The 26,060-nt window shown below is 31.8% G+C and overlaps 2 protein-coding genes across 2 annotated transcripts in view; one reads left to right on the top strand and one right to left on the bottom strand.

The window, feature by feature from the left end:
- Nucleotides 1-851, bottom strand: part of LOC123014893 (histidine-rich glycoprotein-like) — a 3,187-nt gene extending 2,336 nt beyond the window's left edge. The window contains exon 1 of the mRNA XM_044414192.1: nucleotides 762-851. Coding sequence (XP_044270127.1) covers nucleotides 762-776 — 15 coding nt within the window. The 5' untranslated portion in view covers nucleotides 777-851. The remainder of the gene's footprint in view (nucleotides 1-761) is intronic.
- LOC123014891 overlaps nucleotides 1-26,060 on the top strand; it is a 34,719-nt gene that overhangs the window by 2,056 nt on the left and 6,603 nt on the right. The window lies entirely within an intron of this gene.

Genomic DNA, 26,060 nt, shown 5'->3' with positions numbered 1-26,060 from the left:
TTTAATTTAGTTAAATTAATTGTTAATGTTTTTTAAAAAGTAAAAAACTTAAATAAAAAATGTACTTAATTATTTATTAATTTTTCTACGCTTTATTGCAATTGTTGTTTGAACTATTTTTCTGATACGGGCAGTGATGACAGGACAAACTAACCACTATTTTACAGAGCGGTATACGAGTAAAAGTACCTTTTATCAAAATTCAAAATATTTTTTTTGTTGCTTTAATGTGTTTTATTTGTATTAAAAAATTACTATAAAATTAAAAATTACCTTATAAAAAGTAAAAAGCGCAAATAATAGAATTAAGCACATTATACAATAATTATCAAGTAACACATTAAAACTTAGCACTTGAACTTGACATTGAACTTAAACTTGAATTTAGTTCAAAAAATTTAAATTTTCCAAAATATAAGAAAAATTAATTAATAAAAAAGTATTGCTAATCTTTGGTTCTCTTTTACGCTCTATTGCAATGTCCTTCTGATACGATTAGCAATGACAGGATAATAAAACTGACCACTATTTTACAGAGCGGTGTTTGTGTGCGAGTAAAAGTACTATAAAAATTTAAAATATTTTTTATCGTTGCTTTAAATTGTTGAGAAGAACTAATTTGAAAATATTTAAACTTAAAACTTTAGTTTTTTCTATTAAAGTGTTTTATTTGTTTCTATAAAATACAAAAATTATTTAATTGTTTTTGTTTATTACTAATATTTTCCAAAAAAATTCTGTCGTTTAATTCGAGCACTTACCTTGAGATGCACCATTCTGGACCGTCGTTTAAAAAACTCTTGCGCACTGAAACTCAGATCTCTGTTCGAGAAACGTCCAACAACGGCTTGAAGAAGTATTTATAATTTTGCGTGCGCAAAAGTGGGGTTAAACGCAAAAACAAAGTAAACGAAAAGCGCACAATGATCTAACATCAAGTTCATTAAAAATCTATTTTGCATTGTTCCATCCCACATAATTGTCCATCTTAGAAAGTTCCGTTATTTTACGGAAGATTACGTCCGGCATTACCCTATCAAGGACACAAATTTGGGTCATCTGCGAAAAAACGATTTTTTGAAAACGGGAAAGCGAACGGGAAAGTGTCAATAATCTCGATACGAATTTTTCTTAAATCTGATTCTTTGTTGCGGTTGGCACTTTCTCTGGATTTTATTTTTCAGTAATTGTTGCTTATCACAATTAATAATAGGCTCTTATTAGAAAAATTTCTAACGGTGGTAATGACCCATCAACGATTTTTCTTTGGCACTCGAATAAAAGTGAGAGTGATTCGTGGATCGATTTCCACAAACAGTTACGGCCAATTTAGTCATCGCACAGGATAAATAAGGTACTTAGTTAATATTTCTTGTAGTTTTATGCATGAAGGAGAGCAATTAGCGAGAGCAACGGAGCAGAATAAGTGCGTTGACAGTGACAAGAAGTTTAAATAGATCAATTATATTAAATTTCTTTGTTTGTTGGTTATGGATATGCAAATTGGAACGTTTACGAGGCGACATGTGAAATTCTGAAGAACCTTTCATGTTCTAAAATTTTTCGACAGATGTTTTTGGGCTGTGAAGAGAAAATCGTAATTGGAAGATTAGATTTCAAATTTAGGTTCCAGTACTAAACACTTTCAAATCTGCGTACCTCAACCATTGCATGTACATATTCATCACACTTGATACGCATCTATTTTTGTTTTCACTAGAATTCATTAAAGAAAAAAGTTATTGACCCTAATCGATCATAATTAACACTTCTTTGAATTTTGTTAAAAGCTTTGTCTATTTCAGACCAATCAATTAAGACTCCCCCGACACCTCCTTGTAACTTTTTACCCTGCAAAACAGTTAGTTTCACTCCGATAGTCACACCAAAATGTCTAAAATCAAAACGTGGTTGAAAAAAATCACCCTTCAGAAGAGCTACCAAGTCAAAAACTGCGCCGTGTGTGTCCTCACTTACACCCTTCTTATCGGTCATTATGTCACCCCAATTGTCGGTTTTTGCCCCCACTCCAAACGCCGATTCTCCCAAACCCAATATTTCGCAATTGCAAAAGTGAGCCAAATTTTTGACTGGATCCTCCTGTTCCTCTACGCCGCAGCGAACTTTTCCTACTCCAATGTGGTGATTGAGGAATGCTCAAAAGTCAAAAACAAGATTATGTGTTTGCACTTTTGGGGTGACCAGATTTTTTCCCTCAATGGATTGCTCTGCATGTTTTTTTTTCTTCTCCAAATCAACACAAGACTCGAGAATTTGAACGCTTGGGCGCACTTGATCGAAAATCGGCACTGTTTTAAGATGGAAAACGTGATTTGTGTCCATTGTACGAAAAATCTCATGAAGAGGAATTTTATATTGATTGGGGTTTTGGCGGCGGCGATTGTGTTTTTCATTGGGGTCCAGTTTTGGATGACTGATATGACTCCTCTGGATTATACAAGGAGGGGTTCGATTTTCGTGAGCGAGTTGGTTCAGTGTAACATCGCGTTCCAGTTTTCGCAAAAGTCGCTTTTTCTGGTCTACATCACCAATAGTTTGAAGAAATCAATTAAGAGGAAATTTCAACAAAGATTAGAAACTGATACCAATTTGGAACCTTCAATCAGAGATTACACAAAATTTTGGTTGGTCTTCAACCGCAATTTTAAAATCATCAACGACGTTTTGAACCCTGTTATTATCATTTGGCTCTTCATCAGCGTCATTATTTTAATTATCAATTTCTATTTGATGATAACAACCGCCATATTTGGAGTGTTTCAAGTGAGAACATTTGTTATCATTATGGGTGTGATAATACTGCTATACCATCTCCAACAGCACGAAAAACACGTAAGTAATTCACAATTATGTTTTATTACCAGTATTAGCACTTTTATTTAGTTTGAGTAAAATTTTGAGTAAAGGCCACTTGAAGACGCCGATTTTTCCTTTGAGACCTAAAATACTATATTTTTACGTGTTTTCGCAAATTAACATTTATTGTGAGCACTCTTCATAGTTTCAAAATATCATTTAGTAATTTATGGTACTTTCACAGTATTATCAATTTTTGCAGTGGCCACTCATATTCTAATTTTTTCATTTTGTACAAAAATTGAACGATTTTGCATCATTTTGATTGAAGACCAAATGTTTTCAATTATTGGTTGGTTGTCGTTTCTGATCAATTTGCTAACTTTGAACACCAGATTAAAAGAGATGAGTGCTTAGGTTAAGATAGGGAAAAATTTGAAAAGGTTTTGTTTACCCAAAAACAAAAATTTGAGAAATGTGTAACACTAGTGCTGTAATTGGAGCTGTAGTAAACCTTATTATTGTCAATCTACCTCGTGTATTTTTATCATTTGATAAATTTGAATTTAATTATGCCAGAAATGTGCTGCACTGTTTCAGTCGCATTTGCTATACGACACTTGTCAGAAAATGAAACTTATTCTTGTTTTGACAGAAACTTTAAAAGATGAAATTAAACATTCGTTAAAACAAGATAAATGAACCAGATTTAACTCTAGTCAAATGCTTGAAAAGTTACAAGAAATTTCTAATGGCAATCCACAAGAATATAAGCTTTTTCACCAAATATCTCCTCTTTCTTTTAATTTTGTAGCACATTTTTTTATAGTGTTGCATCGATGTTTTTATTTTTCAAGTTGCTGTGGTTTATTCGATGTTTTTTGCTCAACACCTTCATCGAGTGGTGAGTAATTTAATTATTAATAATAATAACATATTGCTTTAATTGTTTTTATTTTACAACAAACTAAATTATTTAGTTGTATGAAACAATTATCTTTTGGACAACGGTTTGGAATTGTTTGTTTCTTCCTCAGACGGTATTTTTTTAATAAAAATGAATATTTTTAATACTTTCTTTCAAAACGCAAGTTACTGGTATAGTTTTGGTATATTTTTTTCGTTATTTGCAAAAAATACTAGTTTTTTTTATCTCGAATTGGTATTTTATTTTTTCCCCTAAATTTTTGAACTGTTTGTTTCCAATAAGCTGGATTGCTGTGTCAAAAACAGAAGTAATTTTATTCTCCCTGTAATAATTAGAAATTCAAGATAAATGAGTAGTTCATCACCAACTTGTATGTAATTTGAGTGCATTTACTTAATTAAAAGATGTTATTAGATAAAGTGTTTACAAAGCATTACAGTTTCTCTGCGTTGAGTGAGTAGTGAAAAATATGCTTGTGTCTCCCCTTAAACCATCAAATTTCCAAATTTGCTTTGTGTGTCTTCTTCATTCCAGATTCATTCTTTTCCAGGTTTTCTCACCAGTCAAGGGTTTGTGCAAACATATCTACCCCAAAACTGTCAAAAACCCGATTTTTGCTATTTCTAGGACAAATGTTGTCCTTATTTATTTTCTAACGCTTTTCCTAATTTTATCGTTATCATCTGATCTTCTTTATTTACCAAAGACATGTCATAAAAACCAAAAACTTTGTCTAATGACCATTGCAGAGTATTGTTTTGGTAGCTCGAGTATAGCTTTGGTTCTGATCACTATTACTCATGTTCAGACCTACAAGAATGAATTAAACTCCTGGTTGTATTTCTTCGAAAAGACCAAACATTTCAATTTGGACGACATCGTCGCATTACAAAAAATCAAATGTTTGAGATTTAGACGACATGTCGTGTTTCTTGTAATAGTAATTTTCATAATTTTAATGGCATTTTTGCACAACTGTTTCTTTGAAGAAAACTCCGTTTTGGGTATTCTGAGACAAATCCGTGTTATTCTCTGTTACCTCGTGCAGTGTTTTTGTTTATTTGAGTTGCTACAAAAAATTTATGTACTGGGTGTTTGGTTAGAAGTCTTGGAAGAGTCAGTAAGTGTTTCAAAATCCGTTAACAATTTCTTACAAAGAAGCATGAAGTTTGTCGACTTTATCAATAAAAACATTGCTTTGACAATGTTATATCTGTCGAAAGTTTCGTTGATTTGGCTTATAGCATCAGTAGCTACTCTAATTCTGCATATTTTTATCATTATCAAGTACCATGATCAGACCTTGCCCACACTAATTGTGCTCCATTTAAGGACTTGGGTTATAATTGTGTCAATTTTGGTTTTGTTGGTGCAAGTGGAAACAAAAATTAATTGCAAGGTGAGTATTAAACACCCTGTATTTGCCAATCAATAACTCTTCATTTCCAATTATCTCAATTATCTCAATGTGGCTAATGGAATTAGGTACTTGTTTCACTTAGTATCTCTTTTAAAACCATGACAGCAACAAGTAATTTTTGTTTCGTGTGTCTTTTATTCTTAAATTATAATTTGTTTCAACGGCTTTTTCCGGTTCAGGGTTATTGCAAACACTTGAAAAGCAAATATTCAGGATGTGGGTATTACAAAATTTGTAAAATTCGTTGTTTCTTCTCTGTGTTAACTATAATCCCACAATTACTTGTTTTAATATTCCAAATTTTTGAACTACCTAAGATTTGTCAAAGTGAGTATTCGCTTTGCTTGATTTTTATTTCTGATCAAGCATTTTGTTTGGGGAGTTTTATCTTGATGTTTAATGCTTTGATTCACCTCAAAGTTTACGAAAATGAAATGAATGGTTGGCTTTACATTTTTGAAAATTCTCATGAGTTTAATTTACCTGAAATAATCCCTGAAACGGATTTCAGACCTGTGAAATTGCGCCGATGTGTTTATTTTCTCGGCATTAATTCAATAAGTGTCATTATGGGAATGTTCGTGTTCGGTTTTCCGTATGATAACTTGCCCTGGAATTTTTTACGAAAATACTCACTTGTGTTTTGTTTCATAATCAAAAGTAGTGGAGTTTTTGATGCTGTACAAAGAGTCAAGATAATTGGGTTTATTTTACGAAGTTTTGATAAGGACATTAGAGCAAGTTTTACGAAGAAATTATCACATCCCGATTTAATTAATCTTGAAATTGTTTTGAAAAAATATCAAAATTTGATTCGCGTCTTGAACATGAATATGGCCCTTCTAATGAAATATTATGTACCAACTAGTATTATTTTTATGCTGTCTTCAATTATTGCCTTAATTGTGAACATTTACATTTTGATCAAGTATTTTGACTTGAACGCACTTGCTTTGGGGACGCTTGAATTGAGAACAGTTGCCACAATTTGGAGTAATTTATTTATCGCAGCTGAAGTCGAAAAAACCATCAATCGAAAGGTGAGTTTAATCACGTAATTGCTTGATAAGTCATTATCAATATTATCAATAACGCTGAAAGGTATTAGTGTTACAAGTGCCTCAGTAATGGCCACGTCCCCCAGTTGTTTAGTTTGTCTTTTCCGCTCAAAATATGTTCTTTTTGAGATTTTTATCCCAGTTAAGGGTCACTGCCCACACAACAAACCAAGTGTCACAAAACCTTACTACACAATCTCAAAATTTTGGGTTTTAAATAATTTGATATTTTCACTTATTTTGATATTTCCTTAAACTCTGTATTTTTTTCGCTTGTCTGAAATATGTGTACAAGACAAATTTCTTTGCTTGGTCTTCATTTCTAACCAACTTTTTGCTATAACAAACATCACAGTGTTTTTTATCCTCTTGACAATATATCGCAAGTGCAAAGAACGAGCGAAACTTGTGGTTGAATATTTTTGAAAACAGGAAACAATTCTATGTTAAAAAACTTGTCAAAGGAGAGATTTTTGCAAAATTGAAACATACGAGAGATTTTACGTTTGTGGCACATATAACAATGATGATTTTAGTGTCGATTCAAACTTTCAATATTGATTATAACAATTTTTTTCCAAAATATTTTAGAATCTTTTTGATAGCAAAATATTACGGAATCCAATCATTTTATTTGTTTTATTGTCTCCAAAGTGTCAGATTTGTGGGTTTTTTGTTGAAAGCTTTGGAAAATTCATTAAAAATTAGTTTGTGTAACAAATTAATTGCCAGGAGAGATTTTTTTAAAAAGTGTCAAGAACTTATCAATATTATCAATCATATTTTTTTGGTAATGAAACATTTACCCTTCACTTGTCTAATTTGGATTCTGATTTCTATAGCATCGTTAATTCTTAATATTTATACTTTTATCAAACATTGGGATTGGGATTGGGAAGTGTCACAAAACCTTACTACACAATCTCAAAATTTTGGGTTTCAAATAATTTGATACTTTCACTTATTTTGATATTTCCTTTAACTCTATATTTTTTTCGCTTGTCTGAAATATGTGTACAAGACAAATTTCTTTGCTTGGTCTTCATTTCTGACCAACTTTTTGCTATAACAATAGCATGATAGCCGAATATTATGGAATCCAATCATTTTATTTGTTTTATTGTCTCCAAAGTGTCAGATTTGTGGGTTTTTTGTTGGAAGCTTTGGAAAATTCATTAAAAACTAGTTTGTGTAACAAATTAATTGCCAGGAGAGATTTTTTTCAAAAGTGTCAAGAACTTATCAATATTATCAATCATAATATTTTTTGGTAATGAAACATTTACCCTTCACTTGTCTAATTTGGATTCTGACATCTATAGCATCGTTAATTCTTAATATTTATACTTTTATCAAACATTTCTGATCATAATTGGGCAATTTTGAGCATAACTTATGTCAGGTCAGGCTTGATAATTTTTGGGATTTTGCTACTTTTGCACAGTGTTGAGTCAAGATGGAACCAAAAGGTAAGTTTTATGTTACAACACTTAGAAAAAATTTAATTTCAAAGTAACAATAATAATGAATTATCCTTTATGACGTTAATTAATAACATAATTGTCTCATTTCCTATTAATACATACAATTTTGATAAATGAATTAATTCACTTAAATTCAGTACCGTTTTGAAAACCATGAAAGCACCATCTCATTTATGTTTCGTGGGTCTTTTCTATTTAAATTATAACATTTTTCAACGGATTTTCCCAGTGCAAGGTTACTGCAAACACACCAGGAATAACCATTCAGGTCCCGGATTTTACAAAACATCAAAATTACAATTCTTGATTTCCATTTTTTTCTTAACTTTCCAAATATGTGTTTTATGTTTTCAGACATTTTTTTTACCTGAAATCTGTCAAAAAGACCAATCACTTTGTGTGATTTTGGTCGCTGACCAGTTTTTCTGCTACGGAACCATTTCAATCGCTTTAAGCACTTGTTTAAATAAAAAAAATTATGAAAAAGAAATTAATGGTTGGTTGTGTATTTTTGAAAATAGCCATTTGTTTTATTTGTCCAAAATCTGCTTAGGCAAGGACTTGCAAAATGTGAAATCTCGTCGAAATATAATTTTTTTAATTTTTCTCTTTATTGGACTTATCATGGGAGTGTTTTCTTTCTGTTTCCCTTATGATAATTTATCTTGGAATTTTGTTCGAAAATTGAGTGTGCTTTACTGTTTCATGTTGATGTGTTATGGCACTTTCGATGGCCTACAAAGGGTTAAAATTGTTGGTGTTTTTTTGCAAAATTTGGAAACTGTTCTCATTGATACAATGACGAAACGTTTATCATTTCAGATTAATATGATCAAATCGTTGAAAAAGTACGGCAATTTGATCAGTGTCCTCAATTTAAATTTTAATCTATCTATGAAATATCTTACTCTGAGTAGTATTCTTTTTCTAACAGTTTCAATCGTTTCCTTGATTATGAACATTTACACTTCGTTTAAATTCGTCGATTACAACACACTGGCTGTTACAACGCTTGGAATAAGAACAGTTGCTACAATTTCCAGTAATTTAATCGTCACAGTCCAAGTAGAGAAAAACATCAACCAAAAGGTAAGTCGTTTAAATGTTTGCCAAGTAAATGACTACTTAATGACACACAAATAAACCAAATCGTGAAACTGATTACAAATAAATCGAACAACTTTACCAAATTCAGTACAATTTAGAAAACGATGAAACCATCATCCCAATTTTGTTTCGTGTGTCTCCTCCATTTGAACTACAACTTCATCCAGAAATTATTTCCAGTTCAGGGCTATTGCAAACACTCCCGAAGTAATTACTCGCCCCAATGTCTCTACAAAATTTCAAAAATGCGTTTTTTTGTGTGCTTGTCGTTGATTTTGCCGCAAGTTTTCGTCCTGATCCTCCAAACCCTTTCTTTGCCCGAAATCTGCAAAAATGAAAAGTCCCTTTGTATGATTTTCATCTCGGACCAGTTTTTTTGCTACAGCACAATGGTACTATTTTTCAACGATTTCCTTTACATCAAAACTTACAAAAAAGAAATGAAAGCGTGGTTGTTTTTGTTCGAAAATTGTCACTTGTTTAACTTGTCTCAAATCTACACCAAACAACAAGTCAGGAAGATTCAATTTTGGCAAAATACAATCTTTGCTATATTTTTCTTGGTGTGCTTTTTCATGTCAGTGTTCATTTTTTGTTTTTCTTACGACAACTTGCCGTGGAGTTTTGTGCGAAAATCGGTTGTAGTGAATTGTTTTCTGCTCTTGTGTTATGGCACTTTTGATGCCCACCAGAGGGTCAAAATGGCTGGGGATGTCTTGCAAGCTTTGGAAAATTCAATCAAAGCCACTTTGACCGACAAATTACACGTTCGAACTAAACTAATCGGATTGCAAATTGTTTTGAAAAAATACCGAAATTTGATAGGTGCCCTAAACTTGAATCTTGCTCTTCTCATGAATTATTTATTCCTCGCTTGTGTTATTTTCAACCTGGCTTCGATTATTTCGCTAATTATGAATATCTACATCTCGCTTAAATATTTTGATGTAGATAGTTTGGCTTTGACCACACTGGAAATGAGGTCAGTTGCTACAATTTGTGGTAACATATTTACCACAGCTGATGTCGAGCAAAGTATCAACAAAAAGGTAACGTAATAAATTGTTCATTATCTAATGAAAGGCAAAATAAGTAATTATCAATAAAAGTAAAAGCTTAGTGTTGCTTTTGCCACGATGGCGACTCCAAACCCCAATTGTTTAATTTGCCTTTTTCGCACAAAATACAACTTTTTCGAATATTTCTACTTAATCAAGGGTCACTGCCAACACCTCAAACCAAGTGTTACAAAACCGCATTTTGCAATTTCTAAATGGTGGTTTTTGAATGCCTGCTTCTACACAATATCTTTGTTTGTTTCTATAATTATTTTTTGTTACTTATCGCCCGATCTTTGTGAAAATGACATGTTTTTTTGCTTGCTCTATCGAGCAGGTCAGGTGTTTGGTTTGACCAGTGTTATTATCAGTTTAATTTATTTGAAAAATGTAAAAATTGTTAAACGGGAACGAGAACTGTTATTGTCACTTTTCGAAAAAAGGAAGCAATTTTATGTTAAAGAAATAACGTCTGGGGAAATTTTCAGGAAACTGAAACGGAAGAGAGACGAAAATTTTGCATTTCACATAATTGTAATGAGTATTATTGGTGTACAAAATTATTGTTTATTTAATGATGATTTGCCACTGTTGTGGTTGAGAAGTGTACTATTTGTTCAATTTTACGCCGTGCAATCTTTCTGTCTGTTTCAAGCTTTACAAAGTGTTAGATTTGTTGGTTTTTTATTGGAAGCTCTGGAAAATTTGTTGAAATTAAGCTTAAAGAGTAATTTAATTGGGAGAAAAGATTATTTGAAGAAATGTCAAGAACTTATCGATATTGTCAACCAGAACGTTTTTTTGATAATGAAGCATTTGCCTTACACTTGCTTAGTTTGGATTCTCACTTCCATCATTTCTTTGATTTTAAATATCTACATTTTAATCAAACACCATGATGGAAATTGGGCAACTTTAACTACGGTTTATGTCAGGGCAGGACTAATCGGTTTTGGAATTTTGTTACTTTTGCACAACGTTGAATTAAAGTGGAATCGTAAGGTGAGTACCTACCAGTTAATTTTTATTATCTTAATCTCAAAATGAGTTAATTTGTTACGAAAGCAAACATAAACCAATTAATTAATGAACATTTTACTTATTGACTGTGTTTCCATTTCCACGAAATGGTTAGTTTGTGAGCTATGGGTGAGAATAGCACGTGTCTTGTGTGTTTTACACGAGCAACTTACAATATTTTTCAAAAAACTTATCCGATTCAAGGTTATTGTCAACACTCCAAATCGAATTTTTCTCTCAAACCCATTTTCAAATTTGATAAGAAAATTTTTATTTTTAACATCTTTGTGACAGGTCTTTTTCTTGTTCCCCTTTTCTCTTATTTATTAAATTTGCCACTGGTTTGCCTCAGTGACAATTTTCTGTGTTTGCTTTTTTGTCTTGATACATTTTATCTTTTCGTTTCTATCATTTTGACCTACGCTATGTTCTCAAAGTTAAAAATACATCAATTGGAATTGAACTGCTGGTCGTACATTTTTGAAAATCCGGAAATATACAGTCTGGGAAAAATTTTACATTCCGGGGATATCCAAAGGATCAAATTTCGTAAAGCTGCAGCGTTTGTGTTTATCGCTTTTGTGAACTCTTGTTTAGGATGGCTTTATTTCTATTTTCCTTACGACCACTTTTCTGGCAATACTATTCGAAAATTTTTTATTTTTGTCTGTTACTCGTTTCAATGGTTAGCTATTTTGGAACTTATCACAAGAATGAGCAATATTCAGTTTGTGCTAGATGCTTTCAAAAAATCGCTTTTTTCTGAAACTTTATCAAACTCTCGTCTCAGAAACTACATTAGATTGATTCATGTGATTAATTGTAATGTTAAACTCACAATGAATTATATGTCTCTTGTGATTTCCGTATGGATTGCCCAATCAACAATTGGTTTAATTTTTAATATCTATGTTACGATAAAATTGTACGATTACAATTTGTGTAATTTGAGTACTCTGGAAACGAGAACAGTGGCCACAATATTAGAAATAATTGTCCTATTAGTCATTGCGGAGGAATCGGTAAACAAGAAGGTAAGTTTTATTAACTAATTAAGGCTAAAATTGTAGTAGTTTAGTAAAAATGTCCGCCTGTGTTGTGTGTGTTTTCGAAGCAAAATGCGACCTACCACGACTTCTCTACCCAGTTAGGGGCTATTGCCCACATTCACGATTTTTCAAATCTCCGGAACCACAATTCAAAATTTTGAAACTAGTTATGGTCATTTACATTATTTTTGCTTTAATTGGGTTCGGTTTTATGATGTTGCAATGGTCACATTTAAAAATTATTTGCGCCAATGAAGACTCACTCTGTCTTATATTCATCGCCGATCAATTTTTCATGATCGGTACTATACTTTTAGTGTTTTCAATCCCTTTTAACTCAAACACTCAATGGAAAGAACTTAGTATCTGGGTGTTAGTTTTTGACAAAATGCAACAAATTTTGATTCCAAAAAAACTAAAATCAATTAAAATTAAGAGAAATTTTGAAGTCTTGATGACAATTTTTGGACTATTTATTGGTACTGCTCTTCATTACAAATACAACACTGATTTGGTCCCTTGGTACTACTTTCGCAGACTAATCATTGCTGGGTGTAGTGCTGTTGAAAGTTATGGTGTTTTGGAAATGATTCACAGAATTAGGTTTATCGGGGCCGTACTTGGAAGTTTAGAAATTTCGCTGAGAAGTACTCTACATAGGAAAAATTCTAGTACTTTTGCTTTGTGTAGCAAATTGATTGATTTGACGAGCACTAATGTAAAAATAATGTCAGAATATAGCACCACAGGCTTTATTACTTGGAACTTAACGAGTGTCATTTCTTTAATTTTCAATATTTATATTTGGATGAAGTATTCTGATTACGATCCCTATGTCTTGGGCTTGCTTCAATTAAGGACTTTTATCACAATAATGGAACTGTGCATTATGTATTTGAACGGTGAGGATAATCTTTCAAGAAAGGTGAGTTTTGCTTTTGACTTTTAGACTCAAATACAAAAATTTTGTCCACTTTTTTGGTAGGTACTTTTCAATATTCAGACAATTTGTTCCATTCAATTCAAACTGATCTTATCATTGTTTTGACTATTTTCTAGTCGAAATTGGTCTTCAGTGTAAGGTAAGTTTTACCACTTATTGTTATTGCTTATTAGACAAAAATTAATTAAAACATTTGTCTTCATTATAATTACTTGCCTCATCAAGGTTTGACATTAGTGGTTCAACAATGCACTATTCAACAACTCCAAAAGTCAACAATTGCTTTGTGTGTCTTTTAGAGTCTCGTTATGACATTTTTCGCTTCTTTTTTCCACTCAAAAGTAACTGTCCTCATTCTTCGCAACCCTCGATACGAGCTGAGTATGAAGTTTCTTGGCGAATCCTCATTTTCAATGTTTTTTTTGCTCTAATTGGGTTTTTCGCCTGGATTACATACTTTATTTATCCCCCAACAGTGTACAAAACCGACAAAATGTACTGTTTGATTTTTCTGGGGGAGCAAATCATCACAACAACCAGCATTCTGATTTGTGTGTTAGAAGTATTTCACTTAAATGAGCAAGTGGTGGAGTTTAACTCTTGGGCTAAACTCATACGAGTACATGAGCGAAATTTCTACGGTTTCAAAGACATTATGACCGATCAAAAGCTTAAAAAGTTTCTCCGATTCAGGGAAATTATGATGATTCTGAGCTTTGTGTCGTCTGTTGCAGTCACATTTTTAATTTTCAATGTTTCAACCGACAATTTCCCGTGGAACGAATTTAGAAAAATCTTATCAATAGTCTGTTACAGTTTTCAGTCATATATAACGCTCGATTTGTCCCAAAAAGTAAGAATTGTTGGTATCATTCTGGAAACTTTCAAGCAAACTGCTTCCACTGCTTTGACCAGAAATATTTATCCCATTTTTGGAGATGGCAAAACTTTGACACTTGAAGCAATTCTTCGAAGATTTAACAACTTTTTTCGGATAACTTACAACAACATGACCTTGTTTATGGCTTACATAAGGACCATTTTGATTCTATATTGTCTTGCAGTTATTGCATCCTTGATTCTAAATGTCTATATTTTGATCAAATTTAACAATTTCGACGATTTGGTTTTCCTGCTTGTGCAAAGTAGAGTCCTGTACATGATTTCAAGAATCGTCATATTTTTTGTAACTGCGGAAAATAATCTCCAAGCCAAAGTAAGTAGACTTTAACTTGATTAATTGTGAGAACAAATTAAATGCACAGTAAAAATAATAAATGCACAGTGAAATAATAAATTTACAGGAAAAATAATAAATGCACAGTAAACTCAATAAATGAATGTAGCAAAACTAATTAATTTAATATTTACACATTTACAAACAAAATGTTTTCGAGCAAGATCATAATGTCGCAAACGATCAGTAGCGTAGGCTGATTAAAGTGATTACCACTTGTGCACAGTGTCCAGCATTTGCTAAAATCATTCTTGCGCAGGGCTCCTTGCTAATACGTATACCACCCTCTCATAATAATAAATATTCAGTAATATAAAAATAAGTTATAATAATAAATAACATTTTTGCGCAGAGGTCTTACATTGTTATGTAATCAAGACTAAAAATATTTTAAATTTTATGTTGTTTTAATTTTGATTAAAGTTACTGAGCGTTTATTATTTTTACTGTACAAATTGGATTTTTTTACTGAACAAATTACAATAAAATACTGTGCAAGCTTTACTTAGCATTTATTATTTTTACTGTGCAAAATATTATGTTATACTGATCATTTTAAATTTTTTGCTTGCAAAAATTAATTCATTTTATATTGATCAAATTTGATCGCTTTATTACTACTCATTAATTATAGTCTTATTGTTTCAACTATTTTACTAAATGAAAACCTCTCACTTAAATGAAAACAATTAATAAAACTTGTCAGTTTTAATGTGATCACCATGCCGACACTTGCAATTAACAATTGTGTTGTGTGTATTTTTGATGTGAAATGGGACCCTTTTCGTTTTTTGTACCCCATTAAGGGCTGTTGTCCACACTCAAAAAACTACTCCTCCCAACCCCACTTCACAATTTTCAGGTTTTTACAAATAGTGACTTTTTTGCTTTTACTCCCAAATTTGATCTCTGCAATTTCTGGCATAATCCAACTTCCGGTTTTATGGACCACAGACCGGTTTCTTTTTCTGATATTTCTAGCCGATCATGTTTTTATCATTAGTTCTTTTATTTTGGGAGTTATTACTTGTCTTCAACTCAAAGCTCAATTTTATGAATTGAATGCTTGGGCTGAGATTATCAGAATTCGGCGATTTTTCGGTCTCAGATCAATTTTTGACGAATGTGAAACCAAGAAATTGCGTTTTTACAGAAAAGTGTTTTCTCATATTATCAACATTTTTATCATTTGTACGGCAACGATACATTCAGTTTTCAACTACGACCATTTCTCTCTCAATTATTTGAGACTATTTTGCATTGTTTTCTCAATGTCGTTTCAAGGATATTTGGCTTTTGAGTTTTGCTACAGGATGATGATGCTGGGGACTGTTCTGAAGACTTTGAAACACTCTGTGGAAATGTCTTTCAAAAACAGACTTTTTCTGACTATGACTTTCTCAAAGTTTGCTCGTCTTCTCATGGTGATCAATACAAAAATGAAGTTAATTATGAAATTTACTAATTTTTTCTTCCCTGTTTGGATTCTAACTATGACGATTAATTTGATTTTAAACATTTATATTCTTATTAGATATAATGATAGCAACATTGCTGTCATTTTGCTACAAATTAGGACCATTTCGACGATTGTATCTCTTGTTCTAATGGTTGATGTCCATGATGTGCAGTTATTAAGACAGGTAAGAATAATAACGCTTTTTTCACTTTTTTTTCTAGTTTTCCAATAATAATCACATTTTTTGGGACTTGACTGATTATTTCATTAGATTTTATTGTACGACATTAGTCACACACAATTTTTGTACCAAAAATTCAGTTATGATGGGGTCACCCAATTGTCTTGTTTGTTTCACTCGTGCTGTTCTAAGCCCTGTTTTTCTCTATCCCATCAAAACTTCTTGCCCACATTCAAGATCTCACTACTCGGTAACACCTTCTTTCACCATTTCAAAACTATCACTAGTGATTTTGTCTACAATATCAGTTTCCATGTTTTTTTCCGTTCTAGTTTGCTTTCCGTCTTTATCCAAGATTTGCGAAAACAAAAACTCAGTTTGTATGATCATCCTCAGTGATTTGTTATTTATAGTAGATGGTGTGATATTTGGTGTTTTTATTAGTTTTTTTGCCAAATCTTTTCTCCTTGCAAACAGGTCTTGGTCTAATGTTCTTGAACACAGGGATTATTATTGTTTCAAGAAAATTGTTCCTGATACAATTTTAAAGAATTTAATTTTGGCAAACGGAATTTTAACAAGCTTTATGGTCGTGTGTTCGGTTTTGATGACGGCACACTATTTCTCTGGATTTTCCTACGATTACTTACCATGGAGTGAGTTAAGGACCATCTCCTTGGAATATTGCACGATTCTGCAAACTGTTATGTGTTTCGATCTCATTCGGATTATTATTTTCGTGGGAGTTTTACTCCAAAATGCTAAAAATACGCTTGAAAACACGAGAAATTTCTACCGTAAATCAAAATTTGTTCATTTTTTCATCACAGTCAATCGTAATCTCAAGATTGCTAATTCTTTTCTTACCTTGGTTCTGGTTTCGTGGCTGCTGTCAACGATGATTTACCTAATTTTTAACTTTTACGCTTTGTTGGACTACTCCTCTTATGATATATTTACGCTTGGTGTTATACAAACAAGGACAATTTCGATGATAACTGCCAGTGCTTTGACTTATTATATTCATGATCTGAATCTTACAAAAAAGGTAAGTTTCAGTGTGCAAAACACTGCATGATTTTTGGATCGGTAAGTTATCGATTTATTTATTTGCTTGATATTTCCAGTGGCGGCTCGTAGTCTTTTATTAAGAGGCAGATTTTTTTATATAAAAAATAAAAATACACATGTCATATACTTGAGGACTAAAAAATGACCACAAAAAGCTAACTTTTAACAGCAAAAAAAAAATACAAAAATCGACTAACCTAGTTAAAATTTTTCAATTTTTTGTGCGATTTATTAAATTTATTAATTTCAATTTGCGGGGCCGAATCTACAATTGTGGCTATATTTTATTTACTCTAGAGATGTAATTTGCTACTCATACATATGTTTTTGACTTTAAATGTGCCTTTCTATTGCTCTTGGTACTTTTTTAAGTTATCATACCACAGTTTTAGATTATGTTTCCTCACCATGACTTGAAAATGGCGAAAAAAATATTTTTTTTGTGTTTTGCTTCTAGTTAATCACTCATATTTAATATACCAGGAATTTGCAAAACTATATTAATAATTAATTTTTCTATGACCCTAAGAGAAAGTAAGTTTTTCCACCCTAATTTCAGAAAAGAAACTGGCCAATTACCTCCCTCATCTGTTAAAATTACAATAAAAATATATAAAACCTCTCAGAGAGGTGGAAATTTTAACTCCCCCATAGAAACTGAAAAATATGCTGCTAGATTTGATGGCAAAATTAGGATATTAAGAGAAATTGTTAGTATTGAAGTTTTTCTTGCTTGTAGGAAAAATCATATGTATACATTGGAGGAAAGTGTTTTTTCCTCCCTGGGTGGTTACTGCCCTCGACAAGTCGTGTTTAGTTTATTTGACAAGTCTCGGGAAGAAAAAATCACTTTCCTCCCTTGTAATACGAATAAATATTATTTAAGTTTTGATGAAGTGCTTCCATTTCTTTTGCATATAACTTATCGTCATACAAAAGTCGAGAAAATTTATTTATTATTAAACTGAACGAAACCTAACAATTTTTAATAGTTAAAATCAACGTTTGAACAAATAAAAAATTATTAAGGTTAAAATTATATAAAAATTGTAATTTACGACTAAAAAATAGACAAAATGATTTAAATTTCTAGTAAATTAAGTTATTTTTAACTTCTATTTCCTCTGCTTCTTCTGACGACCCGCCACTGAGTATTTCCCTTGATTTTGACAATTGTGTTTTGTCTAATAGATGAAACTATTAATCAGCTAAATACTTGAGCACTTTTTTAGTAATTACCATAATGTGAGGCTTGTAAATTAGTTTGAGTCTCCATTAACTCAATTACGAATTTCTCGTCAGTCTTTCGGTGTTATTAGCCATGAAACCAGTTAGTAACTGTATGTCGTGCATTTTTCGTATAAAATGGGACTTTATTTTACTTACTTACCCAATCAAGGGTTATTGTCCACATTCAAAAAGTTGCTATTCTGTTAAACCTATGTTTAAATTTTCTAAACCACTGGCAATTTTCGTACATTTGACAATAATACCAATTTTGATTAGTGCGTTTTCTTGCACTTTTCATTTGCCCGAATTGTGGAAATCAAACCGATTGCTTTTTCTCCTCCTCTTATCGGACCAATTATTTCTTTCAAGTTCAGCAATTTTGATCCTTATCGTTAGTAGCCAATTGAAAATACAGTTACTAGAGATGAAGGCTTGGGTCAAAGTCATTGAAAATCGCAGAGTATTCGGAATAAAAAATGTTGTCGACGAAAGTGACACTAGAAGATTGATCAATTATAGAAAAAAAGCCATTATTATGATCAACACTTTTTTAGTTATTGTGGCAACTTTGCGGTATTTTTTCGTTTATGATGATCTTCCTTGGTGCAATTTAAGACACTATACTATAGTTTTTTGTACAATGTTCCATTGTTACACTCCGCTGGAATTTTGCTACCGAATAAAGTTGCACGGATCCATTCTTAGAGCTTTTTATATTTCCATTAAATTAAACACTCACAAATTGTTTAAATCAGAGAAAAGTTTTGCAAGAATTGTCCGTTATAGTCTTGTTGTTAATTCAAATCTGATGTTGATATTAAAAATGGTGAAACATTTGTTCTCTTTTTGGATTTTGACAACAACCATCACCCTGATTTTTAACATTTATATTCTTGTAAAGTACAACGAGGGCAATACCGTCATTGTGTTGCTACAACAGATTAGGACTATTTCCAGTATTATATCTCTTGTTTTTATGTTGTTTACACATGATGCTCAACTTCAAGCACAGGTGAGTCGTTTTTTACTATTATCAATTCAATTTTACTTAATGTTTATTATTATTACTTGCGACTTAATTTAGAAGAAAGCTTGATAATTGAACCAATAAGAATTTTAGTACCAGTTAGACCAGCATTATGTTGAGACCTAATTGCTTTGTGTGCTACCACCGTGTCATTTTCGGCCCTTTGCGTTTTCTCTACCCTATCATGGGTTTTTGTCGCCACTCTTCTGAACCAAAATACAAAGTTTCGAAACTTTCTTTATCATTAATATCCGTCATCAATATTTTACTTCTTGTTTCTGAAGTTTTTTTCCTTTTAGACTTGTCCAAGTTTTGTGAAACTAAATCCCCGTCTTGTCTTACTTTTTTGAACGATTTGGTAATTAATACAGGTGGGATTATTTTGAGTTTTTTAATTCGGGTAAAGATTTCGTGTCTGCTTCACGAGTCGCTTGCATGGTCTAAAATTTTTTATTGCCGAAATTTCTACGGTTTAGATGATATCACAGAGTCGAGAACAAATAAGTCGATTTTAGCCAAATGGCGAGTGGTGTTTTGGACAATAGCAGTTGGTTTTATTTCATCAATGGTGTTCCAAATTGTGTTTTTGGAAAACCGTTTTCGGTTTACGCTTAATGCACTCAATGGTTGTCTCCAAACGTGTTTGTCTTTGTACTTTTTCCGGAAACTACTGGTTGTTGGTGCTATTCTAGAAGCTGCAAAAGTGGCTATAGTGAAAAAACAAGTTTTTGCAAAATTAACCCGACTTTTAATCGTTTTAAATAAAATTCTAGGAGTAGACTTGCTGGTAGTTACAGTAACACAAGCGGTTTTTCTTCTAACAAGCATCATTTTTCTGATTTTTAATATTTATGCGCTCTTGGACTCGAATTCTTTGGACTCTTTTACACTTATCATTTTACAATTCAGGACAGTGTCGACAACTATTGCTCTAGCTTGTATGTACTGGCTACATGACAAGAATCTGACCCAAAAGGTAGGTATAAAATTTTGATTTTATTTTAGTTTTATTCTAAAATCTCCAAATTGAAAAAAAATGTTTTTTCGGAAATAATTCGTGTTTTAATTTTTGTTTTCCATGATTTTCATTATTGTAGAGTACAAAAGAATTTGTTTTCCTTGCTACACGACACAAAGGGTAAGTTTTTAAATCTGAACAAATCACTAATGAATTGATTTAATTAATTTAAGTGTTGATACTCTACTGAAATGTTTAGTTTGTGATGAACCCCAAAATGAGTTGTCTCGAGCAAAATCCCTCTCCACCGGGCAGTGACTGCGTCATTTGCGTAATACGCCCTTTGGTCAAAGTTTTATTTTTTACATGCCCTCTCACCATCGATTGCCAACATTACAATCCAAAAATTTCAGCCCCAATTTTCGAACTTCAGCGATTTTACCTCTTTGTAGCTTATTTTTTCGGTGTTATTGTCTCAGTTTTTCTGTTTTCGTTTCCGTCTTTGATCTACACTCATTGGGACGACAAAATTGGGTGTTTGTCACTTCTCATCGACTTTGTTTTTGCAGCAAACGGCGCTATTTTGTATTTCATATCTTTGATAAAAATCGAGTTCAAAATTGCCGACTACCAGAATTTCATATATTTGGTCCAAAAATGCAAAAATTTTGGCATCAAAACAGTTATCAACACCAAAAATGCCAGAATCCTGAGACGAAAGAACTATTTTTTTGGTTTTGTAACAGTGACAGTGATGCCATTTTTGATCTATTTTATTGTGGTGGGTGACGATTTCGAGTTGAAATTTTTTCGAAATTTTCCAGTAGTTGTTAGTCTGCTTTTACAGTTTGGTCTAGTGTTTCAAGTTTCGCAATACACTTCGCTTCTTGAACTGTCATACAGAGCTGTCAACAGAGAAATAAAAATTCTTCTGAGGCGAAGATTGACAGGTGGTGAGTTTGGCTTTGATAGGAGACTAAAGAAGTTGACTGAATTTTTATCAATGGTCAATCTCAACGTCTCATTAATTAACACGTTTCTAAATCCTTCGATTTTGATCTGGGTTGTGAAAATTGTGGCAATTTTGATTCTGAACACGTATTTGGGTATTATTTTGTTTGATCAGTTTTTGGCTACTGGAATGGTTATGTTGCATTTGAGGAGCTTTTTGGCTATTATGGCCATTGTATACTTAATTTGCAACATTGAAGTGATGGTGGGACAACAGGTAAGGAAAACATTTATCAAAAAAGTTGAATTCTCACTTTGGCTATTAAATTATATTCTTTCAAAATCAAAATTTCATCAAAATGTTATGGCCAAATTTTGTAAAGTTTGATGAGATAGAAAATATATATATTAAAACTCCATTAAGCTGAAAAACAATTACCGATAAATACAGACTAACCAGTAATTACTGAAATCTGAAATTTGCTTTCAGGTTTCATTTCTATCGTAGTTATGGCCGAGCTTGGCAAAAACTGTGTAGTTTGTTTGTTTCGTCTTTTTTACAGTTGTACATTTTTTTCAGGAGTTGAGTTTTTCAATTTCAAATGTCCTCATTCTACAACTCTTCCAATAGAACCCATAGTTACGTTTTCTTTAAAAAAATGTCTTTTTTCCGTCTTTTTGTACATCTTGCTTATTGCTGCATTTATCTCAAATCTTTTGTTGGTTTTCTACTTGGGTGAAGAAGTAGATGATGAAGACTTTGGTCATTATCTGGTGGCTACAGTATTCAGTCTGTCTGTGCAACCTGTCGTTATATTGAAGCACAAAAAACGGGTTATTTTATTGAACACTTATCATAAAATTCTACATCGTTATAGAATCTCTCTTGAAACTTCTAAACAAGAGTTTTACATGTGGTGTATTGTAATATTTACTTGGTTATTCTCCACCACAGTAGCTCTTGTTGCGACGGTTGAGTTCGAATTTTCAATTGGTTCAATTACTAGAAGCCTACCAGTGGGTTTAAGTATTTTCTTAAGTCTTATGGTAATCCATTCTACAACTTTTATTAAATTTTTTGAGGTTTATTTACTACTCATTATTTTCAAACATGGCTCAAGCAAACTCAAATCTTCTCTAAACTCTGTTCTCTACAAAAATAAACTGAAATATATTCAGTTTGATCCACACATTTGTAACAAAAATTACCAACGAGAAACAGTAACCACCGGATTATACGAATTTTTCACTTTGTACAAATCCGTTATTTTGAATTTGAATTGGTTGAATGACTTTTTTATAACCTCCTCCGGATTTTACCAAATCGTTGTTTTAGTTTATTGCATTTTTTTGAGCACTAAGTTTATTCCTTCCAGCATAGTAATGATTTTTAGGATTGGAGTGGTTATTTTCTTGTATTGTGTGTACTTATATTTTTGCATGGCTGTTGAAAAAATGAACGTCGTGGTAAGTGACAATTTACAATTTTTTGTTTCTAACGAAGATCAAAATTGAACATGAACGAGTAAAATAATTATTCGTTAATTAGCCGCATTTTCTTCTATTACTGGTAGTTTTTCATCCAGTAGCTGGTGAAATAAACACTGCGCACTAAAAAGTAGTACCTGGTAAAATAAAAATTACTAAACATTGCACACTAAAAAATAGTACCTCGACAAAGTGGAATTTTTACATTCAAATTACTCTAGGTTTTGGTTTAAGTTGTCAAAAATATTTAAGTAAAAATATGTATTTTTGCAGTGCTGTTGAAAAAATGAACGTCGTGGTAAGTGACAATTATCAATTTTTTGTTTTTTAACGAAAATCAAGATTGAACACAAACGAACCGAGTAGTATAATTGTTAGTTAATTAGACGCAATTTTTTCTATTACTGATAGTTTTTCTATCCAATTACTGGTGAAATAAAAGATTTAAAACACTGCGCAATAAAAAGTGGTACCTCGTTATCAAATATAACTAGATATTCGTTAAAATCTTTAAATTGTAAGAAAGAGTTTTTCGAAAATAATTCGTGTTTAGATTCTTGTTTTCCTTGATTTTCATTATTGTAGAGTACAAAATGATTTGTTTTCCTTGTTACACGACACAAAGGGTAAGTTTTTAAGTTTAAATCTGAACAAATCACTAATGAATTGATTTAATTAATTTAAGTGTTGACTCTCTACTGAAATGTTTAGTTTGTGATGAACCCCAAAATGAGTTGTTTCGAACAAAATCCCTCTCCACCGGGCAGTGACTGCGTCATTTGCGTAATCCGTCCTTTGGTTAAAGTTTTATTTTTTACATTCCCTCTCACCATCGATTGCCAACATCACAATCCAAAAATTTTAGCCCCAGTTTTCGAATTTCAGAGATTTTACCTCTTTGCAGCTTATTTTTTTGGTATTATTGTCTCTGTTTTTCTGTTTTCGTTTCCGTGTTTGATCTACACTCATTGGGACGACAAAATTGGGTGTTTGTCACTTCTCATCGACTTTGTTTTTGCAGCAAACGGCGCTGTTTTGTATTTCATATCTTTGATAAAAATCGAGTTCAAAATTGCCGACTACAAGAATTTCATCTATTTGGTCCAAAAATGCAGAAATTTTGGCATCAAAACAGTTATCAACATCAAAAATGCCAAGATCCTGAGACGAAAGAGCTACTTTTTTGGGTTTGTAACATTGGCAGTGATGCCATTTTTGACCTATTTTATTGTGATGGGTGACGATTTCGAGTTGAAATTTTTTCGAAATTTTCTAGTAGTTGTTGGTCTGCTTTTACAGTTTGGTTTAGTGATTCAAGTTTCGCAATACACTTCGCTTCTTGAACTGACATACAGAGCTGTCAACAGGGAAATAAAAATTCTTCTGAGGCGAAGATTGACAGGTGGTGAGTTTGGCTTTGGAAGGAGACTAAAGAAGTTGACTGAATTTTTATCAATGGTCAATCTTAACGTCTCATTAATTAATTCTTTTCTAAACCCTTCGATTTTGATCTGGGCTGTGAAAATTGTCGCAATTTTGATTTTGAACACGTATTTGGGTATTATTTTGTTGGATCAGTTTTTGGACATTGGGATGGTTATGTTGCATTTGAGGAGCTTTTTGGCCATTATGGCCATTGTCTACTTGATTTGTAGCATCGAAGTAGTGGGACAACAGGTAAGAAAACCATTTGTTAAAAAACTTTTAGTCCTCACTTTGGTTATTCAATTATTATTTTTTACTTTCAAAATTAAAATCTCATTAAAATATTAATACTATGTAAAGTTTCATGATATAAATATATATATTAAAACTCCATTAAGCTGAAAAACAATTACCAGTAAATACAGTTTAATTGATAATTACTGAATCTGAAATTTGCTTTCAAGTTTTATTTTTGTCGTAGTTATGGCTGAGCTTGGCAAAAACTGTGTAGTTTGTCTTTTTCGTTTTTTTTACAGTCGTACATTTTTTTCAGGAATCGAGTTTTTCAATTTCGAATGTCCTCATTCTACAACTCTTCCAATAAAACCCAGAGTTACGTTTTCTTTAAAAAAAAGTCTCTTTTCTGCTTTTTTGTACATTTTACTTATCACTGCATTCATCTCAAATCTTTTGTTGGTTTTCTACTTGGGTGAAGAGGTAGATGATGAAAACTTTGGTCATTATCTGGTGGCTACAGTATTCAGTCTTTCTGTGCAACCAGTCGTTATATTGAAACACAAAAAACGGGTTATTTTATTGAACACTTATCAGAAGATTTTACATCGTTACAAAATTTCTCTTGAAATTTCGAAACAAGAGGTTTACATGTGGACTATTGTGATGATTACTTGGTTATTGTCCACTACGGTAGCTCTTGCTGCGACGGTTGTGTTGAACTCTTCAATTAATTCAAATACTAGTATCCTACCAGTAGGTATAAGTGTTTTCTTGAGTCTTATGGTAATCTATTCTACAACTTTTATTAAATTTTTTGAGGTTCATTTACTGCTCATTATTTTCAAACATGGCTCAAGCAAACTCAAATCTTCTCTAAACTCTGTTCTCTACAAAAATAAACTGAAATATATTCAGTTTGATCCACACATTTGTAACAAAAATTACCAACGAGAAACAGTAACCACCGGATTATACGAATTTTTCACTTTGTACAAATCCGTTATTTTGAATTTGAATTGGTTGAATGACTTTTTTATAACCTCCTCCGGATTTTACCAAATCGTTGTTTTGGTTTATTGCATTTTTTTGAGCACTAAGTATAATCCTTCCAGCATAGTGATGTTTTTTAGGATTGTAGTGGTTATTTTCTTGTATTGTTTGTACTTGTATTTTTGCAATGCTGTTGAAAAAATGAACGTCGTGGTAAGTGACAATTATCATTTTTTTTATTTTTAACGAGGATCAAAATTAAACACGAACAAGACGCGTAGCATAATTCTAATTAATTACACGCATTTTTTTTTTCTATTACTGGTAGTTTCTCCAATAGCTGATAAAATAAAAGTTACCTACTAAAGTCTGCGCACTAAAAAGTAGTACCTGATAAAATAAAAGTTACTAAACATTGCACATTAAAAAATAGTTCCTTGACAAAATATAATTTTTACTTTAAAATTACTCTAGGTTTAGGTTTAAGTTGTCAAGAATAATTAAGTAAAAATATAGATTGCGCCAGAACTCGCGCCCCAGAGAAAAATTTCAAGTATGATAAGATACCAGGAACATGGAAAAAATGTTTAAAAAATTGTGTCAACAATTTTTAACATTTATTTTTTGACATTTGACATTTTTTATATTTATTTAATGATACTGATAATCTTGTATATATTTTTTACAATTATTTTGTAAAGGTACAAAAATTTTGCCAATAAAAGCCATAAACAACATTAAACAGAGTTACAATTTAGGATACGGCTTCCTTGTTTACTCTCCTAATAGGCTGTATCCAAAAAACTTGGAAAATTATTTTTCCAACAGAAATAAATAGAGTCAAAGTGCAAAATTTAAACTCCCATAATTTTGTATCAATACGCAATAAACAATTTTCTGATTTAGTTATTTTTATGTTTCA

The sequence above is a fragment of the Tribolium madens genome, unplaced genomic scaffold (assembly GCF_015345945.1).
Source record: "Tribolium madens isolate multiple individuals breed KSU strain unplaced genomic scaffold, Tmad_KSU_1.1 Scaffold_97;HRSCAF=244;Tcas5.2_LG3a, whole genome shotgun sequence".
Classification (NCBI taxonomy): Eukaryota; Metazoa; Arthropoda; class Insecta; order Coleoptera; family Tenebrionidae; genus Tribolium; species Tribolium madens.
The sequence above is the reverse complement of the archived record's forward strand: the minus strand, read 5'-3'. Positions and strand labels throughout refer to the sequence as shown.